We start from the raw sequence: 13,160 nt of genomic DNA, 5'->3' as shown, positions 1-13,160 counted from the left end.
TGTTCTAATTTTGTTAGTACCCATTTGGGTCAAGATATAGATAATGTGATAGTCTCTCCAATGGGAAGATGGACAAAAGTTTTACATACCACATGGTAACGTCAGGGGGCTCTTCATCCAACCATCTGTCTTTGGACTGACAGCCAGACTCATTGACAATTTCAGGTGAACATGATAAACACTCTGAGAGAATTTCTTCAAATTTGGCACAAACGTCCACTTAGATCCAAAGATATACTAATCAGAATTTGGCGGCCAAAGGTCACTGTGACCTCACAACACTCAAAACACTCGTGAAGGCCATATCTCAAGAACCCCTTGAGGGAATTTCTTCAAATTTGGCACAAACGTCCACTTAGATCCAAAGATATACTAATCTGAATTTGGCAGCCAAAGGTCACTTTGACCTCACAACACTCAAAACACTCGTGAAAGCCGTATCTCAAGAACCCCTTGAGGGAATTTCTTCAAATTTGGCACAAACATCCACTCAGATCCAAAGATATACTAATCAGAATTTAGCGGCCAAAGGTCACTGTGACTGCACAACACTCAAAATGAATACGCTAATTGTGACGCAATTTCACACAGATGTCTAATAGGATAAAATGATGAATGGGTAACATTTTATATCCAAAAGGTCAAGGGTCAGCTTCACTTTGACATCATAATGTTCTGCTTAACAGAACTGCTTTTAAAGACAATTTCAGGGCAGGACGACGAGATGATTTTAAGTGCCACAACTATTTTTACGTTTCCAACATAATGATGAACACGAAGGATGATATTTACATTGAAAGGTGGGGGTTACATGCTGTGTGTGAATGATCTTACATTGGGTCTCATAGGATTTGTTAGAACATCTTTGCATTCAACAAAATATTTCTCCACATCTCATCGTCCAGGTGGGACCCAAAATATTCACTCCAGCGTGTTTTACTGTTGGTAGCAGGGATTTCAACAAACATTCAATCTTAAGTATAACTAAGATTTTTGTTTTTTAAAACCTTTAGTGCTGAAAGCTTCTTCTTTCAGAGTAATTCTCATGATTGGACTACTAAAATTCAGGGCAAAAGAAATACTGCTATTGGTCCACTGATCTCTGTTACTGTGCGTCCCTCTGCTGACCAGTGCTTGAATGTAATTAAATACAGTTACTATAGTACTGTTGTTGAGTACAAATTTGAGGTACTTTTAGCTTGCATGAGTATTTTAATCTCATGCCAATTTCTACTGTACTTTTTACTTCAACACAATGACTTGATGACTTTAGTAACTAGTTGTATTACAGATTAAGATTTTTGCACACAAACCATATGAACAAACTAATTAAGGTCTCAGAGCCTGGAAAAAGTTGTCTGAGAGCTCAAATGTCTTGGAGTGCCCAAACTTTTGCATGGTGCTCCTTTCATATTTTTCACTCTAAAATTGTACAAAACAAAAATAATACACTAATCTTCTTTAAAGTGTTAAAAAAGCATATTTCATTTTTAACTTCAAGCCATTTGGAGATGTTTGTGGATCAAGGTGGCAGAAGCAAATTCTCATTGAACACTAAAAGTCAGATGTTCTGTTCCTGGTGTGTTTGGAGGGTTTTCTCTCATCTCTGTATATCATTACAGAGTGTTAAAGCTGTGCTGGGAGATGCTTAGACGCTCCTGTGGCAGCAGCAGAGCAGAGAGACTTGTGCTGCAGGTATGAATGAATGAAAGAATGTCGAGCTAAGTAATTATAAAATACATATACACAGGGGGAGACTGGAGACAGTTGCATCAAGTCTTATCACTCCAATTATGACTCACACTGCACATGCTCAGTATTTTAGCCAGCTGGCTAATTTTCAACTGCAGTCCTTTGGCAAAAGGTTTGTGACCAACAACACGTGCAAGTAAAACCTCCACAAAAATAGCATTTTAAGTCTTGTGTGTAATTTATACTTAAGGATTTATCCTGGTTTCATTTGAGAAGAGGAAAAGATTGCTAGCTGCTAGGCTAATTTATACAATGCAAAATGCCATAGGTTTGTGCTAACAATATTAACATGTTGTATTTCTTTGGAAAACCGTGTATAGTATGACAATTGTTTTTTCGGTGAACCTTGTGAGTAGTAACAGAGCCGAATTATGTACCATTACCTTTGTTAAATGTTGCTGTTGTCCCTGGCTTTATATGAGAAGAGGAAAATATCACTAGCTGCTAGGCTAATTTATACAATGTAAAATGCCTTAGGCTTGTGCTAATAACGTTAGCATGTTGTATTTGTTTGGAAAACGTGTTTAGTATAAGACAGTTGTTTTGTCAGTGAACCTTGTGAGTAGTAACAGAGCCGAATTATGTACCATTACCTTTGTTAAATGTTGCTGTTGTGCTGGTTTTATATGAGAAAAGGGAAAGCTTGCTAGCTATAGGCTAATTTATACAATGTAAAATGCCATTGGCTTGTGCTGATGACGTTAGCATAATGTATTTGTTTGGAAAACGTGTTTATAAAAGTTGTTTTGTCGGTGAACCTTGTGAGTTGTTATAGAGCCAAATTACCATTACATTTGTTAAATGTTGCTGTTGTCCCTGGTTTCATATATGAGGAAAAAAATTGCTAGCTGCTAGGCTAATTTATACAATGTAAAATGCCATAGGCTTGTGCTAATAACGTTAGCATGTTGTATTTGTTTGGAAAACGTGTTTAGTAGAAGACAGTTGTTTTGTCAGTGAACCTTGTGAGTTGTCATGGAGCCAAATTATGTGCCGTTACTTTTGTTAAATGTTGCTGTTGTCCCTGGTTTTATATGAGAAGAGGAAAAGATCGCTAGCTGCTAGGCTAATTTATACAATGTAAAATGCCATTGGCTTGTGCTAATAACGTTAGTATGTTGTATTTGTGGGGAAAATGTGTCCAGATAAAGACAAGTGTTTGTCTGTGAATGCTGCGAGTTATAGTGAAGCTGATTTGTGCACTTGTGTTTGATATTGCCTCTATTAAGCCATGTTTAATGTGTGTTTACTGTGTGTTTAATGTGTGTTTAAACCCTGACACCGACTAGCGTTTGTGAGATGTAACTGCAGAGTGACACAGCTCCTCCCAACTTCCTCCTTCAGATCTGTATTTGCCCTGAGCGTTGCCTTCAGGCAGACTAACTTTCACACGAAGTACAAATCCCGCCTCGTGCACAAGTATTTACATGACGCAATCTACCAAAACATGCGCTTAAGTTACCTTTTGAAAGTGGAAATGTGCGAATTAGGCTAGTATGACGCTTGTACCCGTGGGACAGGGTTTGACGCACCCTTGGGAGCTGCCTGCAGGGAAAGCTCAGGGCAAAAAAATACACTGGTGACATCAGCTGCTTTTGCTTCACGGTAAGTTGTGAAAAAACATGACAGACAGGTGAAGTGGTTGATTAAAACGTGTCTTTTTAAGCTAGTTTATGTCCATTTTCTGTCTCTCTCTTTAATGGTGATGTCCTCGATGACGTTGGAGTTTAGTTTCACTTTCTTGTGAGACGCAGTATTTTTACCACAAAAGGTGAGTGAGACTTATTCTCTTCTTCTTCTTCTGTGGTGTATTGCGTCCTGTTACCATTCAAGGTGTCGCAGTCTAAAAAGAGAGGGCTACTCTGCTCACTGTAAGTTAAAGTCCTGCATTGAAAGTGTTTTAAAAGTACAGAGACAAATGCACTTAAAGTATCTGATGAAGCAGCAGAATGACCTTTGTCACTTAATATTTACATAAGCTCTTTCATGTTATAATTAGTGATGTGAAGACTATTTTACACACAGCTGGATTGCATTATATATGAAAATGCATGAACATTTAAAAGGATGATTGTTTCGCATGCAGCTGTCAAATAAATGTAGTGGAGTAAGTATTAAAATCTACAGTAGTAATAACTATGTGAATGTGGTATGGTTAGTATGATGCAATCATATTTGTTCTCTGGATTAATTATGAATGATTTATTATTTTATTTTGTAGACTTTGACTTGTAGGGGTTGTAAGTTTTGATGGACAAATCTGAACATATAAATCATAATGTATAATACAGTATGTTAAACCACATATGAATATAATATAATTTAAGTTAACTGAGTTAATTGTGCGTCATCATTCGTTCCATTTTCAGGCTGACTGACAAAAGCAGTCCGTTTCTGTTTGTGTCAAGCTGTAGGCTCTAGCATGGACGCGTCTGACGGGGCAGATGAGGGAACCCTCCCCTCCAAAATGACTCCACTTGGGGAACATGACAGCTGGACCGAAGCTCAGAGGTGAGATGACCGTCAGATCAGAGCTCAGCAGCTGTATCATTTCACATACGTGATTATTAACAGTAAAAACTCTGTGTTGTGTTTAAGCCCAGAGCGACAGCAGGAGAGACCAGACTCTCCTGTTCCCAGCTGCGTGTCCGTGAAGAGCAACCAGTCAAAGGAGCCACTTCTTGGTTTTCAAAAACAGCTTTCTTCTGAGACAGAGTAAGTCCTTTTATTTTGTATTATTTAAGCCTTTGAGGTCCAGTGTGTTGGATTTAGGGGGATATATTGGCAGAAATGGAATACAAGTACAGTAAGTATAAAAGTATATTTTTTGTCGGGTGCATTCACACCAGGATAGTCCGGGGTACTCAGTTCGATTGGGCGGGGAATGCCGAAAAAATTTCACACTTTCATTTGGTTCGGTTCACTTTCACACTGCACTTTTAAAGTGGACCAAACCACCTGGACAACGTCACGCAGTTACAACAACTGCTCGTTTGGGGGCAGTATTGCCCAAAACGACCACTGACTAGGAAGAAAAAAAGCACGAGGAAGAAGAAAACCTGGCTCATCAATTGGCCAGGGCCGAAAACGGAAATCCATCCCTTCAGTGCACCGCACTGTACGTCACTTCCTCTCTTTGGCTCACTGGATAGTCCGTTTGCATTTCCCACTGTAAGCCAACCGCACCAGGGTTCACTTGCAAGTGAACCGAGACCCCCAGTTTTCAAGCGGACCAGGATTCGCTCCTGTGGTCCGCACCAGAGTTTGAATGAGTGTTCACACCACTCCAAACGAACCGAACTATCCGTCGAAGTGGACCAAGTACAACCCCACACATACAACCCCAGCAGGACAATGCACCATGTTGCACCACAGAAACAGTTCAGTAATACCCTGAGGAACGTGACAAAGACACATCGATCTGGCCTCCAGATACCCCAGATCCCAATTTAATTGAGCGACTAGAAGTACCCACAAGCCATGGTGGGACCTGCTTGGATCAGACTTGGCTCTGACCTGTCGAGACATGGACACAGGACTTCGAGGGATGTCCTGCAGTGTCTGGCAGTGGATCCTTTGAGTCATGTGGGGTACCAGCACACCCCACAGATGCGCAATCAGATTTGGGTCTAGGGGCCGACGCCTTGACTACTTTTTCATGTTCCTCGGGCCAGTCCTGTCACTGGGGGGGGGATGAATATCTGGACCATAGACTGCATAAAAATATGGACGTAGTCACCGTGACGTCACCCATTGGTTTCTGAGGAGTGGATTTGAAGCTCAAAGTGGGCGGCTCTGGCCGTCGCAGTCTTGGCAGTGCATGACTCCACCCAACGCCCAGCCAATCAAAAATGGGCAAAGCGGCGGGCCAAATGAAGCCTGGTCGCTTAAACACGCCCACCTCGCTTGAAGTTATTAAGTTAGCTAAGGCTAACAAGCTACGCTACTTTGGCTAGCCCTGTGGTGTTGGCTGCTCCCGCTCATGCTCCCACTTGGTGCCAGCTCCCTCATGATACAAAATATCCAAAAGGCACAAACACGGCTGAGAAGTCAGGTTCGGTGACTTGCGAATTAGCTGAGATGATGCCTAGCAGACAGCCAGCAGCGAGTTAGCCACCCGTCGGGGCGCCACCTGTCACTCAAAGTGACCACACCCTTAATAATGCGCTGTAAAGTTGAGCATTTTAACACGGGGCTCTATGGGGATTGACTCGCTTTTGGAGCCAGCCTCAAGTGGCCATTCGAGGAACTGCAGTTTTTGGCACTTCCGCACTGGCTTCACTTGTCATCCCTGGAGGTTCCTGCTTGGTCTGGACCTAAGATTTCCCAGCAGAAGACTGCATTTTAATCAGATGATCAATGTTATTCACTTCACCTGTCAGTGGTTTTAATATCGTGGCTGATCGGTCCATGTCTCTCCGTAGACGTTAGAGAAAAAGAAAAATAGGCGTGTGATGGATACCTCAAAACTCTTACACTCCTTTTCTTTGTTTACTTACGAGGTCTTAGAAACCATCTTCACTTTTGTCAGAAAATTTGACACAGTTGAAGTGGTCTATAAAAAGAAACCATCTTTCTTTGGTCAGGATCCAGCAGGAGAGACCAGACTCTCCTGTTCCCAGCTGTGTGTCCATGAAGAGCAACCAGTCAAAGGAGCCACCTCTTGGTTTTCAAAAACAGCTTTCTTCTGAGACAGAGTAAGTTGACATTTTGCTTTGTACTATATAAGCATAAACAAAGCAATTTTAAGTGGTATCAGAATAAATTATTTTCAAAGGCACCGAAGTGTGTGTGTTTTAGCTCTTTCTCTCTCCAGACTACAACAGGAAGTGTCAGATGCTCACATCGGTCAGTCTGCCCTGGAGGGTCAAACAGACTTCATATTTACGGTGTGTAAATCTACACCTGCACAGTCACAGCAGTTCTTGTCTTTATTTTGCTGCACAATCGATAGAGCGTTTACAAATGAAGCTTTCTATTTAACTTTCCAGCTGCTTGAGGAGACCATCATCAGTTTTGTGAAGAAGGAGCTGAAGGCGATGCAGAGGGCCGTGAGCTCTGAGTGTTCGGATGACAAGGTGACGGACAGCAAGGAGGAAGAGGATATGAGGAACAGCAGAGAGGCGTTTCTGAGAATTGTGACACACTTCCTGAGGAGGCTAAAGCAAGAGGAGCTGGCTGATTCTCTTCAGAGCAGTAAGGTTATTTCTACAGCTTCAGCACGATGGAAACAGGAAACACTGGAAGTAGTAGACTGACAGTTCCAAAGTGCTAGAAATGTTTATAAATATTTTCAAGGGATGCCCATAGAAACTCCATATGTACATCAAAAATGCTGTTGCCGTATCTTCTGTAGCATCCACTTACTATTTTTGTATTGTTTTTTGTTCATGCAGAATCTCCAACGGCGTGCCAACTCAAACTCAAATCTAGCTTGAAGCAGAAGTTCCAGTGTGTGTTCGAGGGGATCGCCGAAGCAGGAAACCCAACCCTCCTTAATGAGATCTACACAGAGCTCTACATCACAGAAGGAGGGACCGCAGAGGTCAGTGGCGAACATGAGGTCAGACAGATCGAAACCGCATCCAGGAAACCAGCCGGACCAGAAGCGACAATCAAATGTGAAGACATCTTTAAAGCCTCACCTGGAAGAGATGGACCAATCAGAACAGTGATGACAAAGGGAGTGGCTGGCATCGGGAAAACGGTGTTGACACAAAAGTTCACTCTGGACTGGGCTGAAGACAAAGCCAACCAGGACATACACTTCACATTTCCATTCACTTTCAGAGAGCTGAATCTGCTGACAGGGAGAAAATACAGCTTAGTGAAACTTGTTCATCACTTCTTTACTGAAACCAAAGAAGCAGGAATCTGCAGGTTTGAAGAGTTCCACGTCGTATTCATCTTTGACGGTCTGGATGAGTGTCGACTTCCTCTGGACTTCCACAACAATGAGATCCTGACTGATGTTACAGAGTCCACCTCAGTGGATGTGCTGCTGACAAACCTCATCAGGGGGAAACTGCTTCCCTCTGCTCGCCTCTGGATAACCACACGACCTGCAGCAGCCAATCAGATCCCTCCTGACTGTGTTGACATGGTGACAGAGGTCAGAGGGTTCACTGACCCACAGAAGGAGGAGTACTTCAGGAAGAGATTCAGAGATGAGGAGCAGGCCAGCAGAATCATCTCCCACATCGAGACGTCCCGAAGCCTCCACATCATGTGCCACATCCCAGTCTTCTGCTGGATCACTGCTACAGTTCTGGAGGATGTGATGAAGAGCAGAGAGGAAGGAGAGCTGCCCAAGACCCTGACTGAGATGTACATCCACTTCCTGCTGGTTCAAGCCAAACTGTGGACCGTTAAGTATCACAGAGGAGCTGAGACGGATCCACACTGGAATCCAGGGAGCAGGGAGATGGTTCTGTCTCTGGGGAAGTTGGCTTTTGAGCAGCTGCAGAAAGGCAACCTGATCTTCTACGAGTCAGACCTGACAGAGTGCGGCATCAATATCACGGCGGCGTCGGTGTACTCAGGAGTGTTCACGCAGATCTTCAAAGAGGAGAGAGGGCTGTGTGAGGAGAAGGTGTTCTGCTTCGTCCATCTGAGTGTTCAGGAGTTTCTGGCTGCTCTTTACGTCTTTCTGACTTTAATGAACTCTGGCGTCAGTCTGCTGTCTCCGTCAAAAGCCTGGTGGTCTAATCTATTAAGGGACAAATCCAAACTATCATACCTCTTCCAGAGTGCCGTGGACATGGCTTTACGGAGTCCAAATGGGCACCTGGATTTGTTCCTCCGCTTCCTCCTGGGCCTTTCACTGCAGACCAATCAGACTCTCCTGCGAGGCCTGATGACACACACAGGAAACAGCTCGCACAGCAGTCAGGACACAGTCCAGTACATCAAGAGCGTGATCAGAAGAGACCTGTCTCCGGAGAGGAGCATCAACCTGTTGCACTGTCTGAACGAGCTGAATGATTCTTCTCTAGAGGAGGAGATCCAACAGTACCTGAGTTCAGGACGTCTCTCCACGGTCAGACTCTCTCCTGCTCAGTGGTCGGCTCTGGCCTTCATCTTGCTGTCATCGGAGGAAGACCTGGAGGTGTTCGACCTGAGGAAATACTTTGCATCTGAGGAGGGTCTTCTGAGGCTGCTGCCAGTCGTCAAAGCTTCCAAAAAGTCTCTGTAAGTTTAAAGAAGACAGGACAGGACAGCCCAAAGCCATTCATTCCTACAGAATAATGATTATTTTGAAATTATGTTGTTGTCCTTCTTCAGGCTGGGTGGCTGTAACCTGTCAGAGAAAAGCTGTGAAGGACTGGCATCTGTTCTCAGCTCCCAGTCTTCTCGTCTGAGAGAGCTGGATCTGAGCAACAACAACCTGCAGGACTCAGGAGTGAAGCTGCTCCTTCCTGGACTGGAGAATCCACGCTGTGGACTGGAAACCCTGAGGTTAGATCATGCACTGTACGGTTGATCCACCACTCAAATGTCCTCTTTCGTAATTCTATCATAGGCTTTAAAGGGACAGTCAATGTTGGGCCATCAGTAAGCGCCCTTGTTGGTTTTTTTGCCGTTGAATCAGAGACTGTGGAGCCCGAGAAATCATTCTGATTGGCAGTTGAGCTGAGAGCACGAGAAGAAAATCAGAAGTGAGGAAAGTAAACAACTAAAGTCAAGAGGGAGTGAGATTGAAACAAGCTCATCATATTGGGTACCTTATGGAATACATTCTGTAGAAGCGCTCGGATGCATTGTCAGTGATGTATCCTGCGGTCATCTCGTGTTTCGGGTCTTTGTTGTTAATGTGCTAACAAATGTCTTCAATACGTCCAGTTGTGTTTTCAGTTTCCGTTTTTGAATGACGAGTATAGACTGCTGCTACCTGCTGCTGTGTAGAGTTATTTCCTTTGGCTGTCTGCTGTCGTCTTGACATTGTGTTCAAGTGCAGCTTTTTGGCGGAGATGCAAGCGACATGAGGCGATGCAACAGTCCAACTTAGTCCCCACTAGTTCTTTGATGTCAGCTTGGCGCGTCTGGGTGTTTAAATATAAAGAACAAAACTTTCAACTGATTTTTGCAGGTTGAGTCACAACAATCTCACAGAGGAATGCTGCCAGGAGTTAGCATCAGTTCTTGGCTCCAAATCATCTGGTCTGAGAAACCTGGACTTTAGTTACAACAACCTGCAGGACTCTGGAGTGAAGGTCCTCTCTGCCGGACTGGAAAGTCCGCACTGTGCCCTGGACACACTCAGGTCAGGATAAATGATGTTTCACAGGATGGTAATGACTCAGAGGTGTGACACGGTAAATGTATGTTAATATCCATTCTTCTTCAGGCTGGTTGGCTGTAATTTATCAGACAAAAGTCGTGGCGCTCTGGCTTCAGTACTCAGCTCCCAGTCCTCAACTCTGAGAGAGCTGGATCTGAGTAACAACGACCTGCAGGATTCAGGGGCGATGCTGTTCTCTGTGGGGCAGGAGAGTCAGTGTTGTAGACTGGAAACTCTCAGGTTAGATCACATCACTGTGTGTCACGTCTTCCTTAAATTCAGACTATAATATTTGTTGGTTGGTATTGAGGGTGAGCAGACTGAGACACTGATCCTATGATGGTTTCTTTTTATATTTAACTAGGTTGAATCAAACGAGGCTCACAGACAAATGCTGTCAGGAGTTTTCATCAGTTCTGAGCTCCAAGTCGTCCAATCTGAGAGAGCTGGACCTGAGTAACAACGACCTGCAGGATTCAGGAGTGAAGCTTCTGTGTGCTGGGCTAGAGAGTCCACAATGTGCACTCCAAACTCTCAGGTTTGATTAATGTTTTAGGATTTTTGGGGTTATATGCCTGACTGTTTCTTGTCTTTCTTCCTAAACATACTACAAGTGTAAATGTGTGTGTTCCTTTGGCAGGTTAAATCAAACGAACCTCACAGAGAAATGCTGCCAGGACCTCTCATCAGTCCTCAGCTCCGAGTCCTCCAGCCTGAGAGAGCTGGACCTCAGCAACAATGATCTGCGGGATCCAGGAGTGAAGCTGATGTCGGCTGGTCTGGGAAGTCCACACTGTGCCTTGGAAACTCTCAGGTCAGTATTCTGATGTTTATGAAGTGTGTTACTGCAGGTTTTGGCTTGTTCATGAAATGCAGTTGCCCCTATGTTGTCAGGTGGTTTATCTCATTGTCTGTGCACCCACAGATGTACTCGCTCATCTTCTGTGCTTCTACACTTTACACCTCATGAATGCCATCACTAAGACCAGTTTGAATATTACTAAGTACGTTCATTGATTGAAACCCTTCAGGCTGAGTGGATGTAAGTTATCAGAAGGAAGTTGTGAAGCTCTGGCCCCAGCGTTTAGCTCCCGGTCGTCCAGTCTGAGAGAGCTGGAATTGAGCAACAACGACCTGCAGGACTCAGGAGTGAAGCTGATGTCTACTGCGCTGAGGAGTCCACACTGTACGCTGGAAACTCTCAGGTGAGATAACAATTTAACATGACTTTGTACCTGGTTATATAAGCTTTCTGCATCAATCAAAACCTGAAAGTAAACACACTGGCATTTTACATTGTATAAATTAGCTGTAGACAAAATTGTTGTTGACATTTTCGGCCACAAGAGGGAGTCCAGTGCGCTTCTGTTTAAAACAATCCAAAAACACAGCTTATGAAATCCTGTAGGGACTGATCTATGTGTTTATTTTTCAGACTGAGTCAAACTAGGCTCACAGAGAAATGCTGTCACGAGTTCTCGTCAGTGCTGAGCACCAAGTCGTCCACTCTGAGAGAGTTGAACCTGAGCAATAACGACCTGCAGGATTCAGGAGTGAAGCTGCTCTCTGCTGGACTCAAGAGTCCACACTGTACACTCGAAGCTTTAAGGTCTAATTACTGTATATTTATGCTTCCTTTTTTTCTATGAAATGTCCTGTGATGTCCCCCATTAGTGTGTGGACCGCCATTTTGAATAGAGGCAATATCACAGCCATTTCCAGACCAGTGAACTCATAAAAACATCTAGCCATACTTTTAAATGGACAAAACTCCCTGCTCAAGTGTTTTTGTATTTGTGTAGGCTGTCAGGCTGTTTGATCACAGAGGAGGGCTGCACCAGTCTGGCCTCAGCTCTGAGGTCCAACCCCTCCCATCTCAGAAAGCTTGACCTGAGCTACAATCATCCAGGAGACTCAGGAGTGAAGCTGCTGTCCGCTGGAGTGAAGGATCCAGGATGGAGACTGGATACTCTCAGGTACGGGGTGAAAACTTAAACCTGCATTCTTTGAAATGGCCAGCAGGGGGCGAGTCTACTGTTGCAAAAAGCATTTAAATTGTAGAGGTGAATAAGAAAATGACCCTACTTCTCACTTGTGTTATTACCTTGAAGGTTTATGAAACAAACAACTGAATAACTAAAGCAAAATGAGATGAAATGAAATAATAAGCGATGTGATATTGCGGTCAATCGAAAATATCGGAGCCAAAAACTCACCCTCTTTGTCTAAGAGACTGCCTCAGTGCTGGTCTGACTTTGTTTCCCTCTTCCAGTGTGGATCACGGATGTGCTCAGTGGTTGAAATCTGGTCTGGTGAAGTGTAAGTGTGTAAAATTAAAGATTCAATTACAAAGCCCATTCAGTCAAAACCTTCAGACCCACATCTGTTGTCTTTTCCTCTCCGTCAGACGCCTGTGAGCTCACGCTGGACCCGAACACAGCACACAAAAATGTCCACCTGTCCGAGGACAAGCGAAAAGTGATGCTGTCCATAGAGAAGCAGCCGTATCCCGACCACCCGGACAGATTCGACTGGTGCTACCAGCTGCTGTGTACGACCAGTCTGACTGGTCGCTGTTACTGGGAGGTGGACTTTGAAGGAGGGGTGGACGTTGGAGTGACTTACAGAGGACTCAGGAGGAGAGGAGCCCGTGACGGCAGTCGGCTCGGATGGAACGAGAAGTCGTGGAGTCTGGAGCTGACTGATAACTGTTACTACGCCTGGCACAGTAATATCAGAACCGCTCTTCTCACGCCTCCCTCCTCGGCCTCGAAAAGAGTCGGAGTGTATCTGGACTGGCCTGCCGGGACTCTGTCTTTTTACAGCGTTCTACCTGACGCTCTGCTCCACCTGTACACCTTCAGCTGTGCATTCATTGAACCTCTGTACCCTGGGTTTGGTTTCCTGTCGTTGGAGTCGTCAGTGTCCCTGTGTTGAGACGGGAAAGTGCTGCCATCTGTTGTCGGATCAAAACTCTCTCAGGGCAGGCAGTTTAATTTTGGCGCCATTGGGCAAAGATCCAATTATAGCCCTTTGAGCATATTGTAATTTAAGTGGTCTGAGAGAAAACTGACCTAACACTGGCATTACCCCTTACTTTTTTGGCTGTTTATAATTATTGCTGAAT

At 44.2% G+C, this 13,160-nt stretch overlaps 1 protein-coding gene across 3 annotated transcripts; it reads left to right on the top strand.

Annotated features, from left to right (window-relative positions):
• The first annotated feature begins 3,172 nt into the window (after positions 1-3,172).
• LOC125884932 (NACHT, LRR and PYD domains-containing protein 12-like) lies at positions 3,173-13,145 on the top strand. 3 transcript variants are annotated; one of them, XM_049570229.1, is made up of 18 exons: positions 3,173-3,357; positions 3,484-3,523; positions 4,161-4,263; positions 4,351-4,467; positions 6,339-6,449; positions 6,569-6,641; positions 6,744-6,948; positions 7,149-8,943; positions 9,037-9,210; positions 9,842-10,015; positions 10,100-10,273; positions 10,398-10,571; positions 10,674-10,847; positions 11,065-11,238; positions 11,469-11,642; positions 11,836-12,009; positions 12,306-12,352; positions 12,441-13,145. In XM_049570229.1, exons 3-18 carry the CDS (start codon positions 4,175-4,177, stop codon positions 12,968-12,970), a joined length of 4,359 nt encoding a protein of 1,452 aa, XP_049426186.1. In that variant the 5' UTR covers positions 3,173-3,357; positions 3,484-3,523; positions 4,161-4,174; the 3' UTR covers positions 12,971-13,145. The 3 variants fall into 3 exon arrangements, with proteins under 3 accessions (XP_049426186.1, XP_049426187.1, XP_049426188.1); XM_049570230.1 differs by lacking the exons at positions 3,173-3,357; positions 6,339-6,449 and having other exon boundaries at positions 3,364-3,523; positions 4,161-4,467; positions 6,553-6,641; XM_049570231.1 differs by lacking the exons at positions 3,173-3,357; positions 3,484-3,523; positions 4,161-4,263 and having other exon boundaries at positions 4,458-4,467; positions 6,553-6,641.
• The last annotated feature ends 15 nt before the right edge of the window (positions 13,146-13,160 follow it).

This window comes from Epinephelus fuscoguttatus, linkage group LG24, assembly GCF_011397635.1.
Source record: "Epinephelus fuscoguttatus linkage group LG24, E.fuscoguttatus.final_Chr_v1".
NCBI classification, from domain to species: Eukaryota; Metazoa; Chordata; class Actinopteri; order Perciformes; family Serranidae; genus Epinephelus; species Epinephelus fuscoguttatus.
Note: the sequence above shows the minus strand (reverse complement) of the source record. Positions and strands in the feature narration are given on the sequence as shown.